This window comes from Neophocaena asiaeorientalis, unplaced genomic scaffold (assembly GCF_003031525.2).
Source record: "Neophocaena asiaeorientalis asiaeorientalis breed wild unplaced genomic scaffold, Neophocaena_asiaeorientalis_V1.1 scaffold45, whole genome shotgun sequence".
Classification (NCBI taxonomy): domain Eukaryota; kingdom Metazoa; phylum Chordata; class Mammalia; order Artiodactyla; family Phocoenidae; genus Neophocaena; species Neophocaena asiaeorientalis.
This window is the reverse complement of record NW_020174642.1, coordinates 5,500,889-5,519,192: the sequence shown is the minus strand read 5'-3', so window position 1 is coordinate 5,519,192 and position 18,304 is coordinate 5,500,889. Positions and strand designations below refer to the sequence as shown.

The following is an 18,304-nucleotide window of genomic DNA, read 5'->3' as shown; positions in this document are numbered from 1 at the left end:
GCCCGCGAGCCTTGGACGCGGGCCGCCGCCGCCGCCGCCGCCGCCGCCTCAGGCCCTCCACGTCAGCCAGCGGGCGGGCAGGAGCTGCCGGCGGCGCAGGCGGCAGACGCGTCACGTGGGCCGCAATGCACTTGCGCCGTCGTGCCGCCCCGCCCCCAGCGGCGGAGAGCTGACCGATCCCTCCCGCCCCCGCGCTCGCGCGTTCCTGTCGGACGAGGGTCGCAGTGCGCCTGCGCCCGGACAGGGGTTGCCTTGGCGACTCGGCCTTTCTCTGTTTTCCTTCTCTCGCCCCCCTGCGGCTCCCTGGTCCGCGCCTGCGCAGAGGACTCGGCACGTAGGTGGCCGAACTGTGGGGAGCGGACGGAGTGGGCGCGTGGAAGACTCAAGGTCGAGGGCCAACCCCAGTCCCGGGGCTCGAATGAGAAACAGACCCCACGAGAGGGCAGGTCCGGGTCCCGGGGTCCGAGGCCCAGGCCTGAGGAGGCCGCACGGGCCTTCTGTCCCTGCTTGCCCTTCCCTTTTCGCACGGAGGCGAAACCTGCAGAGCTGGAGTGGCGTCAGTCCCTCCCCTGCTCCCTCCTTGCCTCTCCCCACCTTACGCTGCGGGAGGTGCGCGCTGTGGCGCGTGTGCTTGTGTGCGTGTGCATGTGAGGTTTGGGGGCTGGTTGCGCCTACAGGCGAGGTATGGGTGCTTGTGTGCACGTGTGCAAGCAGGTGTGTGTTAGAGGTCTGTGTGCAGGTTGCCCGTTGGCGGTGGTTTAGGCTGGGAAAAAAAGTGCGGAGAGGCTGTGCCCATAGCAAAGCGGTGAGGTTATAATAGGCCAATGGTGTGAATCACTGACAGATGATTGTGTTTCTTTCCCACAGATTAAAGACACAGGGAAAATGGTGGAAAATTCACCGTCGCCATTGCCAGAAAGAGCGATTTATGGCTTTGTCCTTTTTTTAAGCTCCCAATTTGGCTTCAGTAAGTACTTTCCTGATGGATGGCCAGGGCCTTTCTCTGGTGTTCAAGGACAGGAAATTATTGCATTTGTTTGTAGAATGTGTACACAGGAACTGTGATTCTTTCTACCTTTGTCTCTTTTCGAGAAAACCTGGAGGGAACTCTTGTCTGTTAAGAGTGTTCTACGTGCCAGACATGAACCTTGAAAGATTTAATCTCAACAGATCTTTAAAATGCAGCACCAGTCAAGATTGCAAAGTGAATGCAACTTGGTCCCTGCCTTTAAGGAGGTCATGGTTTTGTGGACAAGACAGAGGAGTAAATCTACAATTCTCTATCAGTGTGATAAGGGCCATGGGCAGCCAGTGTCGAGACAAGAAATCACATTGGAAACTCAGGGAATTCCCTGGGGGTCCAGTGGTTCGGACTCTGTGCTCTCACTGCCAGAGCTCCATTCCTGGTCAGGGAACCGAGATCCTGTGAGCCACGCAGGAGCGTGGCCAAAAGAAAACCAAAAAACCCTGAGAGTCAGAGTGAGCTTTCTCCCAGGAACTTTGTCTTCACCAGTAAGAAGGAAGAAGTGGGAAGGCATTGTGGGGTTTGGAAATGAGTAATCTGGTGTGGCCCCGGTGCAGCCTGTGGGAGGGACAGCAATCAGGTTATAGAAGTCAGCTGCACTTTACATCCTGGGTCTCAATCAGTCCCCATAAGGTCCCATTTTACAGATAAGGAAACTGATGTTTACTGAGACACGATATTCCCAGAGTCACACAGTGGGCCCCATGTCTCTCCCCAAAAGGATTTGAGAATTAGGGAGAAAAGTGGGTGCCCACAGCTTTTTAGAATTTTGTGGAAACCAGAAAGATGGAGTGGTAATGCTTCTGAACCCTAACTGCATCAGTATAGCCAACCAAGCTGTTGGCCAGGGGAGTCTATGGAGCGAAGAAGTTATGACTTGAGTTCAAATCCTGACTCCTCCACAGATTAGCTTTGAGGAGGACCGTTTAGTTAACTTCTTTGGTTCTTCATCTGTGAAAGGGTGGTGATGTTTATCAAATGCTTATGAAGCATAAGACAGTCCTGTGAGATAGATATTGTCATTACTGTCCTCATTTTGCAGATGAGAATATGGAGGCACACGGGGCTTAAGTAATGTGCTCAAGGTCACACAGCCAGTAAATGATAAAGCTAGAATTTGAACCCAGGCACGCTGGGTTGACTTCACTGTGCTGCCTCTTATGTCTGTTGTGAAGATTACTTGCCGCAATGTATGCAGAGCACTTAAAAGAATGCATAGGAACAGTAAGTACAGGTTTCTCCCACAATCCAAAAGTAGAGACCATTCCTATGAAACCTTTCGTGAGCAGAAATGGCGTAAAGCAAAGAAACGATTACCTTAGGGCACATCTTGCTAAGCCATGCACAAGATAAATTGAGATAATGCACTCAATTTGATAAAGATACTCGGTTGAGATCAAGATGTTCACCGACACAGTTCAGAGCTATGGCAGTTTGATGCCGAGATGCTGAGTGTAGCTCTGGGGAGGGAGCCCAGACATGCCACACTCTCCCTGCTCTGGGTGGGCACTGCCTGTATCACGGCTCCCTGCAAAACAAACACTGAATGCTTTCTAAGTAAAAGCAAAAATCCTCTTCAGATTTCCTTTGGTTACCGAAGACAGTTAACTAACGTAGGTCTTTCATAAAAGCGAAATGGCTTAAAGCGAGCTTTCGGAAAGTGAGGATACCTGTATTTATTCAGTGTTAGCTGCTGCTGTTATCGTTATCATCAACATCATCATTTTTGTAAATCCCTGTTCTATAGAGTTATTTGAAGGGTTAGAAACTATGTATAAAAATAAAAGCAATAACTTTAAGACTTAAATCCTATAGTACCCACAACCAGAAATTAATTCTGCAAATTGTTCTTGCATACTTACCATGTGCCAGCCACTATTACAGGCAAGGGAAGAGCAAAACAGCCCCCAACTTCCTGCTTTCACAGCTTTCATTCTGCTAGGGGGGGATTGCCAATGGACAAATTAAATAATTAAACATGCAGAATGTCAGATGGTAATGTGTGCCATGGGGAGAAATTAAGCCAGAAAGGAGGATAAGAAGTGGGAGGAGGTTGCCATCATTAAATACAGCGGTCAGGTGGTGCCTCACTGAGGGATGAGTTGTAAGCACAGACACGAAAAGTGAGAGTTAGCCATGTGGCAATCCAGGGAAAGAGCCTCCCAGAGAAGAGCCAGTGCAAAAGCCCGAGGAGGCCAGTGGCTTCAAGAAACAGATGGAGGTCAGTAAGGTTGAAACCTGAGACAGTGAGGCAGAAAGTAATAGGATAGAGGAGGTCAGAGGCCAGTACCCAACAGTCATAATGAAACTAGGTGGTGGGTACTCAGGGGTTACATGAGTCTCTCTGTACATTGAAATATTTACTGATTTAAAAAGCTAATTGTCTTAATCTGTTCAGGCTGCTATAACAAAGTACTGTAGACTGGGTAGCTTAACCAATCGACATTTATTTCTCACAGCTCTGGAGACGGGGAAGTGCAAGATCAGGATGCCAGCATGGCTGGGTTCTTGGTGAGGGCCCTCCTACGGTTTGCAGACAACCACCTCCTTACCGTATCCTCGTATCCTCACGTAGTAGAGAAAGAAAGGACACTAATCGCATGATGGAGACCCCTCCCTCATGACCTCATCTATACCTAACTGCCTTCCAAAGGCCCCACCTCCACATCCATCACATTGCGGATTAGGGTTTCAACATATTAATTTGGTGGGGGGGGACACAAATATTCCGTCCATCACAGTAGTTATAGATTGTGGTAATAGCTTTGAGGGAAATAAAGGGAAATGACAGGGAGTAATGAAGGTGTGGTAGGTGGGACACAGCTGGGAGAGCAAGTGATTGGGGAAAGCCTCTCTTAAGGTGACGTTTGAGCTAAGACATAAAGCAGGCTAAGGAACCAGCTGCATTGGAAAAGCCAAAGGAAGATCGTTCCAGGCAGACAGCACTCGCTGTAACTGCAGCGACCCTGCGTCCGCAAGGTTGTTTGAAGCACAGAAATGAGACACTGTCCAGAGCCAGAGCATAGTGCGTGAGGGCCGGACATTGGAGAGGCGGGCCGAGCCAGGTCGTTCAAGTTCTTGCAAGCCCTAGGAAGGATTTTCGATTTTATTCTAAGGGCATCGAAGGATTTGAACTGGCAAGTGATAGGGTCAGATTTGTCTTTTTGGAAAATCTCTCGACGCTGTGTGGAGAATGACTGCTCCAGTATCTCTTTCTTCAGGGTTGGAATGACTAGATCCCACTCTGAAAGCCTGGGAGTCGTCTTCACTTGTACTTTTCCTTCTCCCCCAACTCATTCATCTGCTGCTACCACTGAGCCTGCCGGGGTCTCACTTCCTCCACAGATTCCTCCTACGTGCGGCCGTCACAGTGACGCGCTTGAGATCCAGACGTGGACTCCCCTGATTAAAACCTCTCGTTGGAGCCTGGCTGGTTATTTCTCTTGGTAGTCTGCTGTAACTGTAAAGTTACCAACAAAATATCCAGTTGTTCCCTTTGCCCAGAGCATAAAGTCCATGTTCCTCACCCAGGGTCTTCCATGATCTGGGACCTGTTCACTTTTCCGGCTGGTTTCTCCCTGCTCAGAGCCTCGTACTCCACGCTGCCTGGGGGTCCCCCAAATATGTCGCCTCCGCTTCATGTCATTTCCAGTGCTCTGGCCGCTGCCTGTAAGCCCAGTGCGAAGACATTGCTCAGGTTCTCATTCCCGCTCAGTAACGTTTAGCTGTGAGACCTTGGGCAAGTTATTTACATTCCCTGAGCCTCAGTTTTTTTCACCTGTGAGTAAGGATTACTAGCACACAGCAGGCTTGTGGCGCAGGGGCTTAGTTGCTCCGCAGCATGTGAGATCTTCCTGGACCAGGGGTCGAACCCATGTCCCCTGCATTGGCAGGCGGATTCTTAACCACTGCACCACCAGGGAAGTGCTGTTTGTATTTCATTAATCTTGAAAACTCAAGCTCCACACCAGTTCCTTGCCAGCTTTTCCCTCTGCCATCTACCACACCAGCTCTCTCTTCAGATCCCCAGCGCTCTCTCTGTGGTGGTTGCTGGGAACACTGTTTTCTCATATTTCCTTCCTTCCTATCGTCTGCAAGCCCAGCATTTTCATCTGGCTAACCCCCTATTCATCCTTTAGGCCCCAATTTAATGACTTCTCCAGGAAATCTTTCCTAACCATTCACATCACCGCCACTGTGGGCTGAGGGCCTTCTTATGTGTTCCGATATCCTCTTTTGTTACTCACTTGTTAGTACTTATCAGAGTGTATTGAAAACACCAATTTATTCTTCTCTATTCCTTGCTCAATTTTAAGCTCGGAGAGGGCAGAGGCCATCTCTTTCGGGTTCACCATTGTATCGCACACTCCTGACAGAGAATTCCGTAATACATACTTGTTGAGAAAAATGTTAATCCTTCATCATCACTGAGACAGGCTTGAAATTTCTCTCTGCCACTTACGTTGGACAGAGGATGTAACATGTCTGAGACTCCAGTTCCTCCTCTGTAAAAATGGCTTAATACCTACTAGGATTGTTTTGAGGATTAAATGAAATAATGCATGTAAAGTGCTCAGAAGTGTGCTTAGCCACAGTGAGCGCTCAGAGGTTGGCTGTTATAATAGAGGGACAACAGTAAAGGGTGCCCCAGAGACCCGACTTGAGGGAAATAAGATTGTGCTCTAGGAGATAAGGCATGTTGTGGATCAGAACAAGGGTAGATAAATTCACCTTTATGCCCCTAAATGTCTGTACTTTCAACCCTGTGGGGATGAAGTGTTGAACACCGACTACGTATAAAGCAAATTGCTAGGTGCTATAAGGATTACAACAATTACTAAGGCATGATTTCTGCCCTTAAATTGCTTAAAATACAGTGTGAGTAGTGGAAGTTAAGACATGTTTTTAAAAATAAGTCAGAGGAGTTGTTTAATGGGTGTAGAGTTTCAGATTCACAGGATGAAATAGTTCTAGAAACCTGTTTCGCAGCAATACAGATATACTTGACACTACCGAACATTACACTTAAAATGGTTAAGATGGTAAATTTTATGGTGTTTTTTTTTTTAATTTACTTTTGGCTGCGTCGGGTCTTAGTTGTGGCACGTGGGCTCTTTCGTTGCAGCGCGCCAGCTTCTCTCTAGTTGTTTTATCTGAACCTTGATAGATGGGATGCATGCCTTACTGACATTTTTTCCTTTTTTTTTTTCCCTCTTCTGCAGTACTATATCTTGTGTGGGCTTTTACTCCTGAATCTTGGCTGAGCTCCTTAGGCTTAAGCTATTGGCCTCAAAAGTAAGTTCAATGTATTTCTTAAATAAAGTAAGAGTATATCAGTGCTGTTTTGAAGGATCAGGTTTTTTCTTAAGACTTATGCAAATCTTATATTTATTCTTTTAAGATCCATAAATAGCCATATAGAAATTTAAAGGTTTTTAAAGACGATTATTGATACACTTCTATTTAAAGATGGTGGACTAAATGCACATCTTTATCTCTACTTACTCCCAAAATCTTGTTAAAATAAGCCCATAGAAAAAAATAATTGTTAAGCTATAAACCCACAGGAGCAAATAACGGGATAGTGGAGGTGTATCAATAAAATCTCGGGAAGTGGATTGCAGATAGGTAAGAGGTGACTAACTGAATTTCCACTTTCCCACATTGCTAAAGCAGGGAAGCCAGCCAGAGCCTCTGTGCCCACAACACAGAGAGGCCCAGACATTGGAGGTACGGGTACCTCTTTAACATGGTATTTCTGGGCTGGGCTGAAAACAGTGTTTAAAGAGCATTCAACCCTCAAATCCCCCTCCTCAGCCCTTAAAGCTGGAGACCAACCCTCCCCTGCAGAAGACAGGAGTTTTATGCTCTGGAAAGGCTGAGTGAGAGTCTCTAGTCTGGGGGACACTAGGTCTAACTAGGCACATTACTGAAAACAGGGATCAGTGAAAATCTGCGTTGCTGAATAGTGAGATTCCTCCCAAGCACCTTTCCTCACTAGGCTCTCAGGCTTGTGGTTGGCAGGCTTGTACCACCCGCCCGCCCCCTCCCAGCAAGATAGAAGGGTCCTCCCTGAAGAAGCTGACCAGCTCAAGAGAAAGGGTCTTTAATTTCTGATAATTAGAGATCCTCCAATGGAATGGCCAGGTCTCCCATAGTGTGGATCTCCAGTTGGCCATCCCAGCCCACATATGCACAGTGCTTCCAGTTAGCTTGTTAGTAGTTCATCTTTATTTTTATTTTTATATGTCTCCCCAGCCGCCTCCCTGCCTTCCCAGTACTTCATCTTTAAATATGAATGGGCAACTTATCAGACATTAAAAGAAAGCCTCTAAAATGAAATACAAGAGAAAAAAGCAAAAAAAGAAAAGAGAAAAGAAACTTGAAGAAAATGGAGATAATGCAAAGAGCAGAAGAAAACTTTAAAATCAGAGATAAAAAAAGATTATAACTATGAAACAACAGGATGCTATAATATAGGGAATGTTCAGAGAGTTACTGCATTTGGAAATTATAAATATGGTAGCCAAAATTAACATTTTAATTGAAGGTTTAGAAGAAACACCAAAAGTAATCTCCAGAAAGTAGGACAGAGTATAGCAAAACAGAAAATAGAGAAAAGATGAGGAAAGTATAACAGCAAAAAAGCTCTTAGAAGTTCCATAAAGAGAAAACAGTAGGGAAGAAATTATTAAATAATGCACCCAATAAAACATGTGAGGTAGAGCATTTGATGTGTTTAACTGTATTAAGAGGCACACTAGATTCTATCAGAGAATTTGAGGACCGAGTATTGATAGGTACATGGGAAACCAAGCAAACAGACAAAAAGTAGTAGTTAATTTCCAGGAAAAACAAAAAATTGTACAAGAAGACATAATAATGATGCGTTACAGTGCTCAGTTTCAAACATTATTTATATATACATCTTCATATTAGGATGTTCAGAGAAAATGTCTGAAGTTTAAAAAGTCAAGAAATGGTAATAGGAGTATGTTGTGTAGGAAGGTGGAGGTAAACACCAGAAGAAACAGCTTAGGTGCTGAAAGTGTTCCCTACAGGGAAGAAGGACACCAGGGCTCAAATAGGGGTACAGGATAGCAGCTTCACTGTAGGCCAGTAGAACTATTGGACTGCCTTTTAGGTACATATATCATTTCAGTCAAAGCTAAAATTAAGTTTAAAAGCATATTAACTTGGTGATGAACTGTAGAGAACTGCAACTTTTTAGGAAGTCTGTTACCTACTTTAATATTCTTTTCTGCAGATACTGGGCAGTTGCACTGCCTATGTACCTCCTCATTACTGCAGTGATTGGGTATGTGCTCTTATTCGGGATAAACATGATGAGTACCTCTCCACTCAACTCCATTCATACAATCACAGGTAAATTTATATCAAAGGAAAGTGCCGGGGGTTGGAGGAGTCGGGTATTGACACTTTTGTCAAGAAAAGCAGGGACTTGCCTGGTGGTCCCGTAGTTAAGACTCTGCTCTCCCAGGACTTCCCCGGTGGCGCAGTGGTTAAGAATCCTTCTGCCAATGCAGGGGACACGGGTTTGATCCCTGGTCCGGGCAGATCCCACATGCTGTGGAGCAACTAAGCCTGTGCACCACAGCTACTGAGCCTGCACTCTAGAGCCCAAGGGCCACAACTACTGACCCCACGTGCAGCAGCTACTGAAGCCCACGTGCTCTGGGGCCCATGTGCCGCAACTACTGAGCCCACATGCTGTGACTACTGAAGCCCATGCACCTAGAGCCCGTGCTCCACAACAAGGGAAGCCACCGCAATGAGAAGCCTGTGCACCGCAACAAAGAGTAGCCCCTGCTCACCACAACTAGAGAAAGCCCGCACGCAGCAATGAAGACCCAACACAGCCCAAAAAATAATAATAAAAAAATAATAAACCTAGATCATTAAAAAAAAAAAGGCTCCGCGCTCCCAGTGCAGGGGGCCCAGGTTCAATCCCTGGTCAGGGAACTAGATCCCGCATGCCACAATTAAGAGCCTGCATGCTGCCACTAAAGGAGCCCACATGCCATAACTAAAAAGATCCCACATGCTGCAACTAAGACCCAGCACAGCGAAATAAATAAATAAATATTTTTAAAAAAGAAAAAGCAACAAAGAACAGGCTGTAGTAATTGACACACATCAGCATAGTAAAAAAAAAACTGGGAGAAATAAATACGATTATACCAGAGGAAATGTTCACATGGCACAAATAAGCTGTCATGAATATGCTGTTCATTATACTAGTTAACAGGTATATTTTCCCGTAAAAACCACAAGTATGTAATATGTTCCTTGGCAACTTTGCCTGAGAGAAACTTCTTTTATCCTAAACAAGCTGTGTTGATCAAGGGATGACAAAGAGGTCCATACAGACCTTGTCTGGGAGGAGGAATTTGGGGGTGTGTATCCTCAGGATCACTGTGTACACCTGACTGCAATTAAGTGGATAGAAGAGCCACGGCATGTTTTCTGTAGTTGTTGTTAAGTTCTTTTATTTCAAGTCTAAAGATTAAAGTAGATTCCTGGGAGTTCCCTGATGGCCTGATGGTTAGGATTCCCGGCTTTCACTGCTATGGCCTGGGTTCAGTCTCCTGGTTGGGGAACTGAGATCCCACAAGCCGCGTGGCATAGCCAAAATTAAAAAAAAAAAAATTAGATTCCTGAACTTTCTTGGATTCTAGGAAGCAAAGTATTTTTTAAGTTCTGGTATGATTTTTTAACCTTTATATACTGCTTTTCTGATAACCTACTGTGTTCCCTGCATACTTGGCTGGAATTACAGCAAATAGACAATTTGTACAAAGAGGGGAAATTGTTAAGTTTGCATGAATGATTGTACCAAATGATTGGGGTGTTGATATAATTCTGTTCCTATGAGAAATGTACAAATGGGGCTTGAATCATCATTGTACAGTTGAATGAAATATTAATTTTTTTAAATTTATTTTTGGCTGCATTGGGTCTTTGTTGCTGCACGTGGCCTTTCTCTAGTTGCGGCGAGCGGGGGCTACTCTTTGTTGCAGTGCAGAGGCTTCTCATTGCAGTGGCTTCTCTTGTTGCGGAACACGGGCTCTAGGCTTGCGGGCTTCAGTAGTTGCAGCACACGGGCTCAGTAGTTGCGGCACGCAGGCCCTAGAGCATATGGGCTCAGTAGTTGTGGCGCGTGGGCTTAGTTGCTCTGCGGCATGTGGGATCTTCCTGGACCAGGGATCGAACCCGTGTCCCCTGCTTTGACGGGCGCATTCTTACCACAGCGCCACCAGGGAAATCCCTGAAATATTAATTTCTTACCCAAGTTAGAGGATGCAAAAAGTAACTTGGGTGATTTTTATTCTAATTGGGACATTTCTTCTAAAGAGAGAATTTAAGGGGCCTTTTAATTATGTTAAACATGGTATTTGTCATTATCCAGACATTAGCCTAGTAAACTATGTGGTGGGTCTCCACAAACCACAGAGATTGTTGAAGAAATTGCTTGGGTAAACAGAGCCTTTTGTCCTCTTCTTACAGATAACTATGCCAAAAACCAGCAGCCGAAGAAATACCAAGAAGAGGCCATCCCAGCATTAAGAGATATTCCTATTAGTGAAGTAAACCAAATGTTTTTTCTTGAAGCCAAAGAACTTTACACCAAAAACTGAATTGTACATAGACTAATACCAAACACTTATTATAAATTTTTGATGGAAGAATTTCAACCATAGTAATTTTGACTGTCTTTCTGATTAATATCCAGTATTGAAATGTTAAAAAAAGAAAGAAAAATGTAAGTTGAACTTCTCTTAGATTAAGTTCTATTAATATTATAAATGTTATCAAATAGTAGTTACTAATAGAGTAAATAAAATACTGCATTACCATATGGCAGGTGTCCCTCCAGAGAGGCAGTCATGTTGTAATTTTCAAAGGGCAATTGTGTCCTTCCCACTGTTTGTTCTTAGAAGCCCAGAATTCAAACTCTTAGGTTTAGGAGAAGGGCACATTTAATGTGTGTCTCTGCCATCAGATTTGTGTCTCAGGGACGACTGCTTTAGATGGGGCAGTCGACGAAAGCTGCTGTGAGGAGGCAGTTGGGGTTGAGGTTTGATTAGCAAAAACAGGAGCTGTCACATAAAGATTAGAGGGTCAGCAGGGAGCGTCCAGTACCGAGCAGGCAGGACAGAAACCTTGGGTGGGAAGGAGGGAAGGAGCGTGGTGTGTCCTAAGGCCAGGAGGCCAGCAGGGGGCCTAGCGCTTGCTGCGGGAGGGTGTGAGGGCTGTGAGGACCAGTGTAAGAAGTCTGGGTTCATCTGTCAGTGTGATGGGTTTGAGGCCCTTCACATACTGAGCCATTAGGAGGCTTTGAGGGAAAGTGTGTCACGGCCTGATCTGTGTTTTTTAAAAGCCACTGGGGGGAGTTCGCTGGCAGTCCAGTGGTTAGGACTCTGCGCTTTCACTGCAGGTTCACTCGCTGGTTGGGGAATTAAGATCCCACAAGCCACTGGCTTCGGCCAAAAAAAATAAAATAAAAGCCACTGGGCAGTGGGTGGAGGGTAGGTTCAGGTGGGGGAATTGGGGACAGGGAAGAGTGTGGAAGTAGGGAGACCGGTCAGGAGACGATTGCATTAGTCCAGGCAGAAAATGCTTGCCGCGTAGAGCAGAGTGGTAGCTGTGGAGCTGCGGAGGAGTGCGTAGCTTTGCAGCATTTGTTGGAGACAGCTGACTGGGTAGATGGATCTGACTGTACAGGGTAGGCAGGCTACTGAGAGGAGTTGTGATCAAGAGTCATTCCTAGGTTTATCTGAATTACTGAGCTGAGTAGATGATTGCACCTTCTACTGAATCAGACAGATTTGGGGAAGTGCAGTTGAGGGGGTTGGAGGATTTGGTAACTAACTATGGATTAGTTTGACCAACGCTGCCGTATTAATATCTGGGTATGTCTCGTGTAAGATTAAGGAGCTTAGATAGAAATGTTTAAAAGAAACAAGCCACCCATAACTTAGCAGGAGTATACTCACAGTTGGCCAGGGGGACCAAATCTAAATTCATGTAGCACTCAGTGCCGCCTATCTTTTGATAACTTAAATCTCTACCCAGGTTTGGAGCCACACATTTTAATTTATGCAAATTTAACTATATTTTCTGTATTTAAAAATAAAAAAGGAAAGAGAGAAAAGAAAAAGAAACTAATAATTTTAAATTGTTGGGAACACTAGGACTTCCACTTCAATAACCATATCCCTGCCCAGTAAGCATGAGATGGGTAACGTGAACCTGCTGTTTCTGTTCCCTAATGAGTCCCAGTTCCTGTATTAATTTAGGGTAAGGGCACATCACCACACTGAAGAGCAGTTTGAGGGGACCAGCCAACTCTGTCAAGGGTAGAATGGTAAATAAATTATGTCCTGTTTATACAATGGAAAACGACACAGCCATGCAAACAAGAATGAAATTACTGCTCTACCTAGCAACGTGAGTGAATTTCACAATGTTGGGCATAAAAAGCCAGATATAAAGGAATATATATATATATATACACACACACATATATATATGTGTATATATATATACTGTATGATGCTATTTATATGAAGTTCAAAATCAGGAAAATAATTTTTAAACCTATGGGGATATATATTAGAATAGTGATATTAACTGGGAGGCAGCATGAGAGAATCTGCTGGTGATTTGGAAATGCCCTACATCTTGATCTGGGTGGTAGTTACCTGGGAATCACGTATGTTTAGAAAAATAGTTATTATCATTAAGATTTGTGCTCCTAATGTAAGTTATACATCAATAATGAGGTAAAGAACAGTACTATGCCCCATCCCCAGAAATTTTGATTCATTGGTCTGGAGCAGGGCCCGGGCCAGGGTAATTTTTAATGTCACCCAGACACTTATAACAGGCAGCCAGGGTCAGAACTTCTGCCTTCATTGATTGGACTTAACTGACCCTGTCGTCAACCAGGGCAATGGCCATTCACTTTGGAAGAGAAAGTGGCAGTTAATAGAGCTGTCCTCTTCCCACCAAACTGGGGGCCGCAATTCCGTTGAAGGTCATGATCAATTTAGTGCACCTGCCGCTTTATACTCATGAAGAGTAAGAGACCCAAAGAGTTTCTGTGTATGTGGATTATATAGAGAAATTTTTAAAATATTTGTTTATAAATAATAAACCTGTTACATTTTGTTGTATTTAAGTAACATTTTATGAAAAATAACTATTTTCCAGAACAAATTTAGTGAGACAAGTAGAATTGTTTAACATTTTTGCAGATCTGTTTAACATCTGGCTTAAAAGAAGACAGCTGGGTTCTCATATCTGCATCTGCGTTCTGTTCTGGTACCACGTGCCACAAAGCCTCTGGAAAACTCCACCGCATACTCACAAGACACTGAGTGTGAAGAAGACAAATAGCATCTTATTATTATTATGAAGATGGTTTTGACCTCAGAGACCCCCTGAAAAGACTACACTTTGAGAACCACTGGTTAGTGGGCCTCAACTAGAGTGTATGTGTGTGTACTAGAGTAGAATACATTATAGCGGAGCACATTGCACTTGGTAAATATCTTGATTGAACACCTTTTTTGGTCACTTCAGATCCTCTCTGTCCCACCTCTTATTCCAGCCACTGATGCTGCTTTGACCAGATCCACACAGGTGCCACCTGCCAGTGCACCCTGGAAGCAGGGGGAGTTGACACCATAGGACACCACGGGCAGGCGTTAAGCTCCCAAAGAACTGGTTCTGAGCTGCCTTTCCTGAGCTCCAGGCAGGTCTTACGAGCTTGAGCTGTGGTTACCATGGCAGTGGTGAACTCAGTATTGTCTCCTTGTCTTTGTTTTGCTTCCTTGCTTCCCACTCCTCCCTAGTGTCACTTTTCAAATAAACTGCCTACACAAGCCTTTGTCACAGGCTCAGGCCTTTGTCACAGGCTCTGCTTTCAGGGGAGCCCCGGCTGACAGGTTTGTATTTTGTAAAAATGTTGCTTCGGTTATAGGGCCATGATGTCTGATGCACTTCCCTGCTGCATCTCATAATTTAAGAAAAACACTTGAAAGACACTGTGTTTTGCAGTGAGCCCAACTAATAGCATAAAGTACTCCGAATAAAAAATGTCAGTGAGGGCTTCCCTGGTGGCGCAGTGGTTGAGAGTCCGCCTGCCGATGCAGGGGTGAGTCCACCTGCCGATGCAGGGGACGCGGGTTCGTGCCCCAGTCCGGGAAGATCCCACATGCCGCAAAGCAGCTAGGCCTGTGAGCCATGGCTGCTGAGCCTGCGTGTCCGGAGCCTGTGCTCTGCAACAAGAGAGGCCACAACAGTTAGAGGCCCGCGTACCGCAAAAAAAAATAAGTCCAAATATGAAACTATCTATGAAAAGCCAACAGAATTCAAATCCAAAATTCTGCCCTCCCTCATTTCTTGTTTTCTAGTTGTTGTTTTTCTTTTCTGCTCACTTTTTAAATTTTATTTATTTATATTTTATTTCTGGCTGCATTGGGTCTTCGTTGCTGCACATGGCCTTTCTCTAGTTGCAGCAAGCGGGGGCTACTCTTCCTTGCGGTGCACGGGATTCTCATTGCGGTGGCTTCTCTTGTTGTGGAGCACAGGCTCTAGGCGCACGGGCTTCAGTAGTTGTGGCTCGTGGGCTCTAGAGCGCAGGCTCAGTAGCTGTGGTGCACGGGCTTAGTTGCTCCGCGGTATGTGGGATCTTCCAGGACCAGGGCTCGAACCCATGCCCCCCTGCATTGACAGGCAGATTCTTAACCACTGCGCCACCAAGGGAGTCTGCTCCCTCATTTCTTTTTCTTTTTTTTTTTAACATCTTTATTGGAGTATAATTTCCTCATTTCTTGACCTGCCCTCTTTTAGCCAGAAGGTTCTCAATCAAGTGCCTGGATTTTCTCAAGAAGCTGCTCCCTAGGCGTCCATCAGAACAGGTGTCACTCCTTAAGCAAATGGATTCAATCAAAAATGTCTTGTATATCGCACTTTTTCAAAGAGTCGGTAGGACACACAATATCGTTATTATCAGCCCTGTGCCTTAGAAAACCCAACCAAATCAACTGCTACAGGAGTTATCCCAGAACCTGATATATTGAACAGTACAGGCCCCTACTAGTCAGTAACTGCAGTGCAGCTGCGTGGAACATGGGGAAAGGGCAGCGGAAAAGGAGTGGTTCTTGATTTGTCTTCCCAGCTTACAGGTCAGGCTGGGCAGTTGTCAAGATGCTCAATCACTCAGTGTAAAACCTAGTTGGGTTAATTGTGGCCCCATTAATTAATACTACCTGGGAATGGGCAGAAACTTACTTATCCCACCTCTTCTAATCAGGATAGTCTAAGTCAAAAGGCAACAAAATTTCATTTTTCAAAGAACAGAACTTTGAGATAGCCACCAAATGGGACCATGGAGAAAGGGACAGCCGGTGTCTCGGGTCACCTGTATGGACTCCTGACCAGGACTAAATGTTCTCTCCCCCACCATGCCTCATAACCACAAAAGTCTCAGTGTGCCAGAGATGTGGTGGAAACCTCAGGGACCAAAGGAGCCATGGAGTCAGAAATGATGGCATTATAGAAAATGCAGTTGTAATTCCTGAACAAGGGCATTTGTGGGCCAAGATTTATTATCTCTGTTTCCCGTGAAACAGAGGAAAAACCCTTTCCAATAATTCAGTACCTGTCTCCAGCTACTTCTGCAAATCCGGAGTACCCAGGCTCTGCTTGTGTAGGTCACAGTCACAGAGGGTCACGTGGCCAGGGCTAGATGACACCAGCCTCACGGTGACTCACACATCGCCACTCGAGTTAGTAAGCCTGTTCACGCAGCCTCGCACGTCAGAGGCAGCTGTGAGTCAGCCCGCATCAGCTGCTGCTTGGCTTCAAGGGGCCCCTCCTACCCTCTGACATTTCGGCTTCCAGCACCGCCTGTTCTCACTGTTCTCAAGTGATGCTCCTAGGGTGACATGCGGGAGGCACAATCATCCCTCACCACCCTTCTGTGAAGGAGAAGCTCCCGACAGGAATTAAAATACAGTATGTATTCACGTGATAAACCTGAAGTTCAAAGCAGGCTTTCTTCCCGAAAACTGATGTGAGGGGGTCTGGGCCTGCCGATCTGGAGGCTCACCAGCTGCGTGCACGAGGGAGTGTGCTGGGCTGCAAACTGAGAGGTCCGGGCAGAGGGCAGACAGCTCGAGAGCAGTCACCTTTGCCCGTTTCCACCCATGGGCTAAATTGTACCTGTCCCATGAGGGTAAGGAGTAAGGGGTAGAGAGAATGGCAGAAACCTCTTCCCCAGGACTTCCCCAGGAAGGACACTCAGTGTTCTATCTCAGTGTTTCAGCCACTGAGATAGAAATGAGGAGAAAGACCATGGTTCCCCAGCACTGGCCACTTAGGTTGTCTCCTGTTTTGCCCTATTTTAAATAATCAGTACAGCAAACATCTTTGTGGAATTGTGTCCCTGGGCTAGGTTCCTTACATTGGAATTATTACAGGGTCAAAGGGCTTGAACTTTTTAAAAAAATTTTTATTGGAGTATAGTTGCTTTACAATATTGTGTTAGTTTCTACTGTACAGCAAAGTGAATCAACTATACTTATATCCCCTCTTTTTTGGATTTCCTTCCCACTTAGGTCAGCACAGAGCATTGAGTAGAGTTTCCTGCACCATACAGTAGGTTCTCATTAGTTATCTATTTTATACATAGTATCATTAGTGTATATATGTCAGGATTTCCCTGGTGGCGCAGTGGTTAAGACTCTGAGCTCCCAAAGCAGGGGGCCCGGGGTTCAATCCCTGGTCGGGGAACTAGATCCCACATGCATGCCACAACTAAGGAGCCCACGAGCCACAACTAAGGAGCCCACCTGCCACAACTAAGACCCAGAAAACCAAATAAATAAATAATAAATACATAAATAAAACAAGAAAAACTGGTTTAAAAAAATAGTGCATATATGTCAATCCCAATCTCCCAATTCATCCCACCCCGCCCTTTCCCCCTTGGTATGCTTGAACATTTTTAAGACACTTCATATGATTCCAGACTGATCTCCAAAAAGATTCTATCCATGTACACATTCCCTGTAACTCACTAACATTGGGTACTACCCTTATACTGGTGTGATGGTTAATTTTTTGTGTCAACTTGACCAGGCTAAAGGATGCCCAGACAAATGGTAAAACATTATTTCTCGGTGTGTCTATGAGGGTGTTCCTGGAAAAGATAAGCATTTGATCAGAAGACTGAGAAGATCTGCCCTCCCCAGTGTAAGCAGGCATCATCCAATCCATTGAGGGCCCATATAGAACAAAAGGGCAGAGAAAGGGCGAATTCTCTCTCTCTCTCCTTGAACTGGAACATCCATCTTCTCCTGCCCTTGGACGTCAGAGCTCCTGGCTCTCAAGCCTTTGGACTCAGACTAAATCATACCACCTGCTTTCCTGGTTCTCCAGTTTACGGATGGTAGATTATGGCACATCTCAGCCTCTGTAATCATTGGAGCCAATTCCCATAATAAATCGCCTCTGATGTTTCTATGTGATGCAGGACAACTCACCTCGCCCCATCTCAACACGCCCAGGCATCACCGCTGGGGTTGGGCACCCACCCTGTGGCAGGAGTTTCTACAACCCCCAGCTCCCTTTGAAATGGTTTCCACGTGGTAACCTACAATAAAGCTCCTTCTCCCTCACAGCAAGGCAGTGCGGCCTCGGATTTTTCTGGGCAGTGCCCTAGATGGAAGGGGAAGGAAGGTGTGTAACTTCCGAAAACTGCCTTTCAAAGGAGGAGCATCTCTTCTTCATCCCTCCTCATTCCCGCTGCCCAGCGTGTGGAATTAATGACTAGAAATTGAGGTGTCCCCTTGGACTGTGAAGTGACCCAAGGAATAGAAGCCACACAGCAGCAGAACAAAAGGGCAGAAAGAGCTCAAACCCTGACACCATACTAGCCCTGGATGGCCTACCTCTGGACTTGGATGTGCAGAGATTTCCTTCCATCTTGTTTTAGCCACTGTTATTTTGGGTTGTCCAATCAGAGCCGCACCTGAACCTGCCCATACATTTCCCTTCAGGGTCTAGACACAGAGGCGTCATCTTTACCTACTGGGTAGTCTGGTGATTGCCAGAATGGGCATGGATGTCTATTCTCACCTTTGAAGGGGCCAAGAAAACTTAAGGGGCTGCTAAAATGCCGGTTCCCAGCTCTAGTGAGTCTGGAAGTCCTTGGAATCTGCACGTTTAACAGGCATCCTTGGAGAG

General features: G+C 45.6%; 1 protein-coding gene across 3 annotated transcripts; it reads left to right on the top strand.

Annotated features, from left to right (window-relative positions):
• The first annotated feature begins 195 nt into the window (after positions 1-195).
• On the top strand, positions 196-13,224 carry PIGP (phosphatidylinositol glycan anchor biosynthesis class P). 3 transcript variants are annotated; one of them, XM_024758393.1, is made up of 5 exons: positions 196-387; positions 868-967; positions 6,247-6,319; positions 8,292-8,410; positions 10,553-13,224. In XM_024758393.1, the coding sequence occupies exons 2-5, from the start codon at positions 886-888 to the stop codon at positions 10,681-10,683; spliced, it is 405 nt and encodes a 134-aa protein (XP_024614161.1). In that variant the 5' UTR covers positions 196-387; positions 868-885; the 3' UTR covers positions 10,684-13,224. The 3 variants fall into 3 exon arrangements, with proteins under 3 accessions (XP_024614161.1, XP_024614158.1, XP_024614159.1); XM_024758390.1 differs by having other exon boundaries at positions 206-334; XM_024758391.1 differs by having other exon boundaries at positions 362-446.
• Positions 13,225-18,304: the final 5,080 nt, after the last annotated feature.

Bases quoted from the DNA above. Each gene is read 5' to 3' on its own strand.
- PIGP (XM_024758393.1), top strand. From the start codon at position 886: ATGGTGGAAAATTCACCGTCGCCATTGCCAGAAAGAGCGATTTATGGC. The intron at 968-6,246 runs GTAAGTACTTTC...CCTCTTCTGCAG, and splicing joins AAGCTCCCAATTTGGCTTCA to TACTATATCTTGTGTGGGCT. The intron at 6,320-8,291 runs GTAAGTTCAATG...TCTTTTCTGCAG, and splicing joins TTAAGCTATTGGCCTCAAAA to ATACTGGGCAGTTGCACTGC.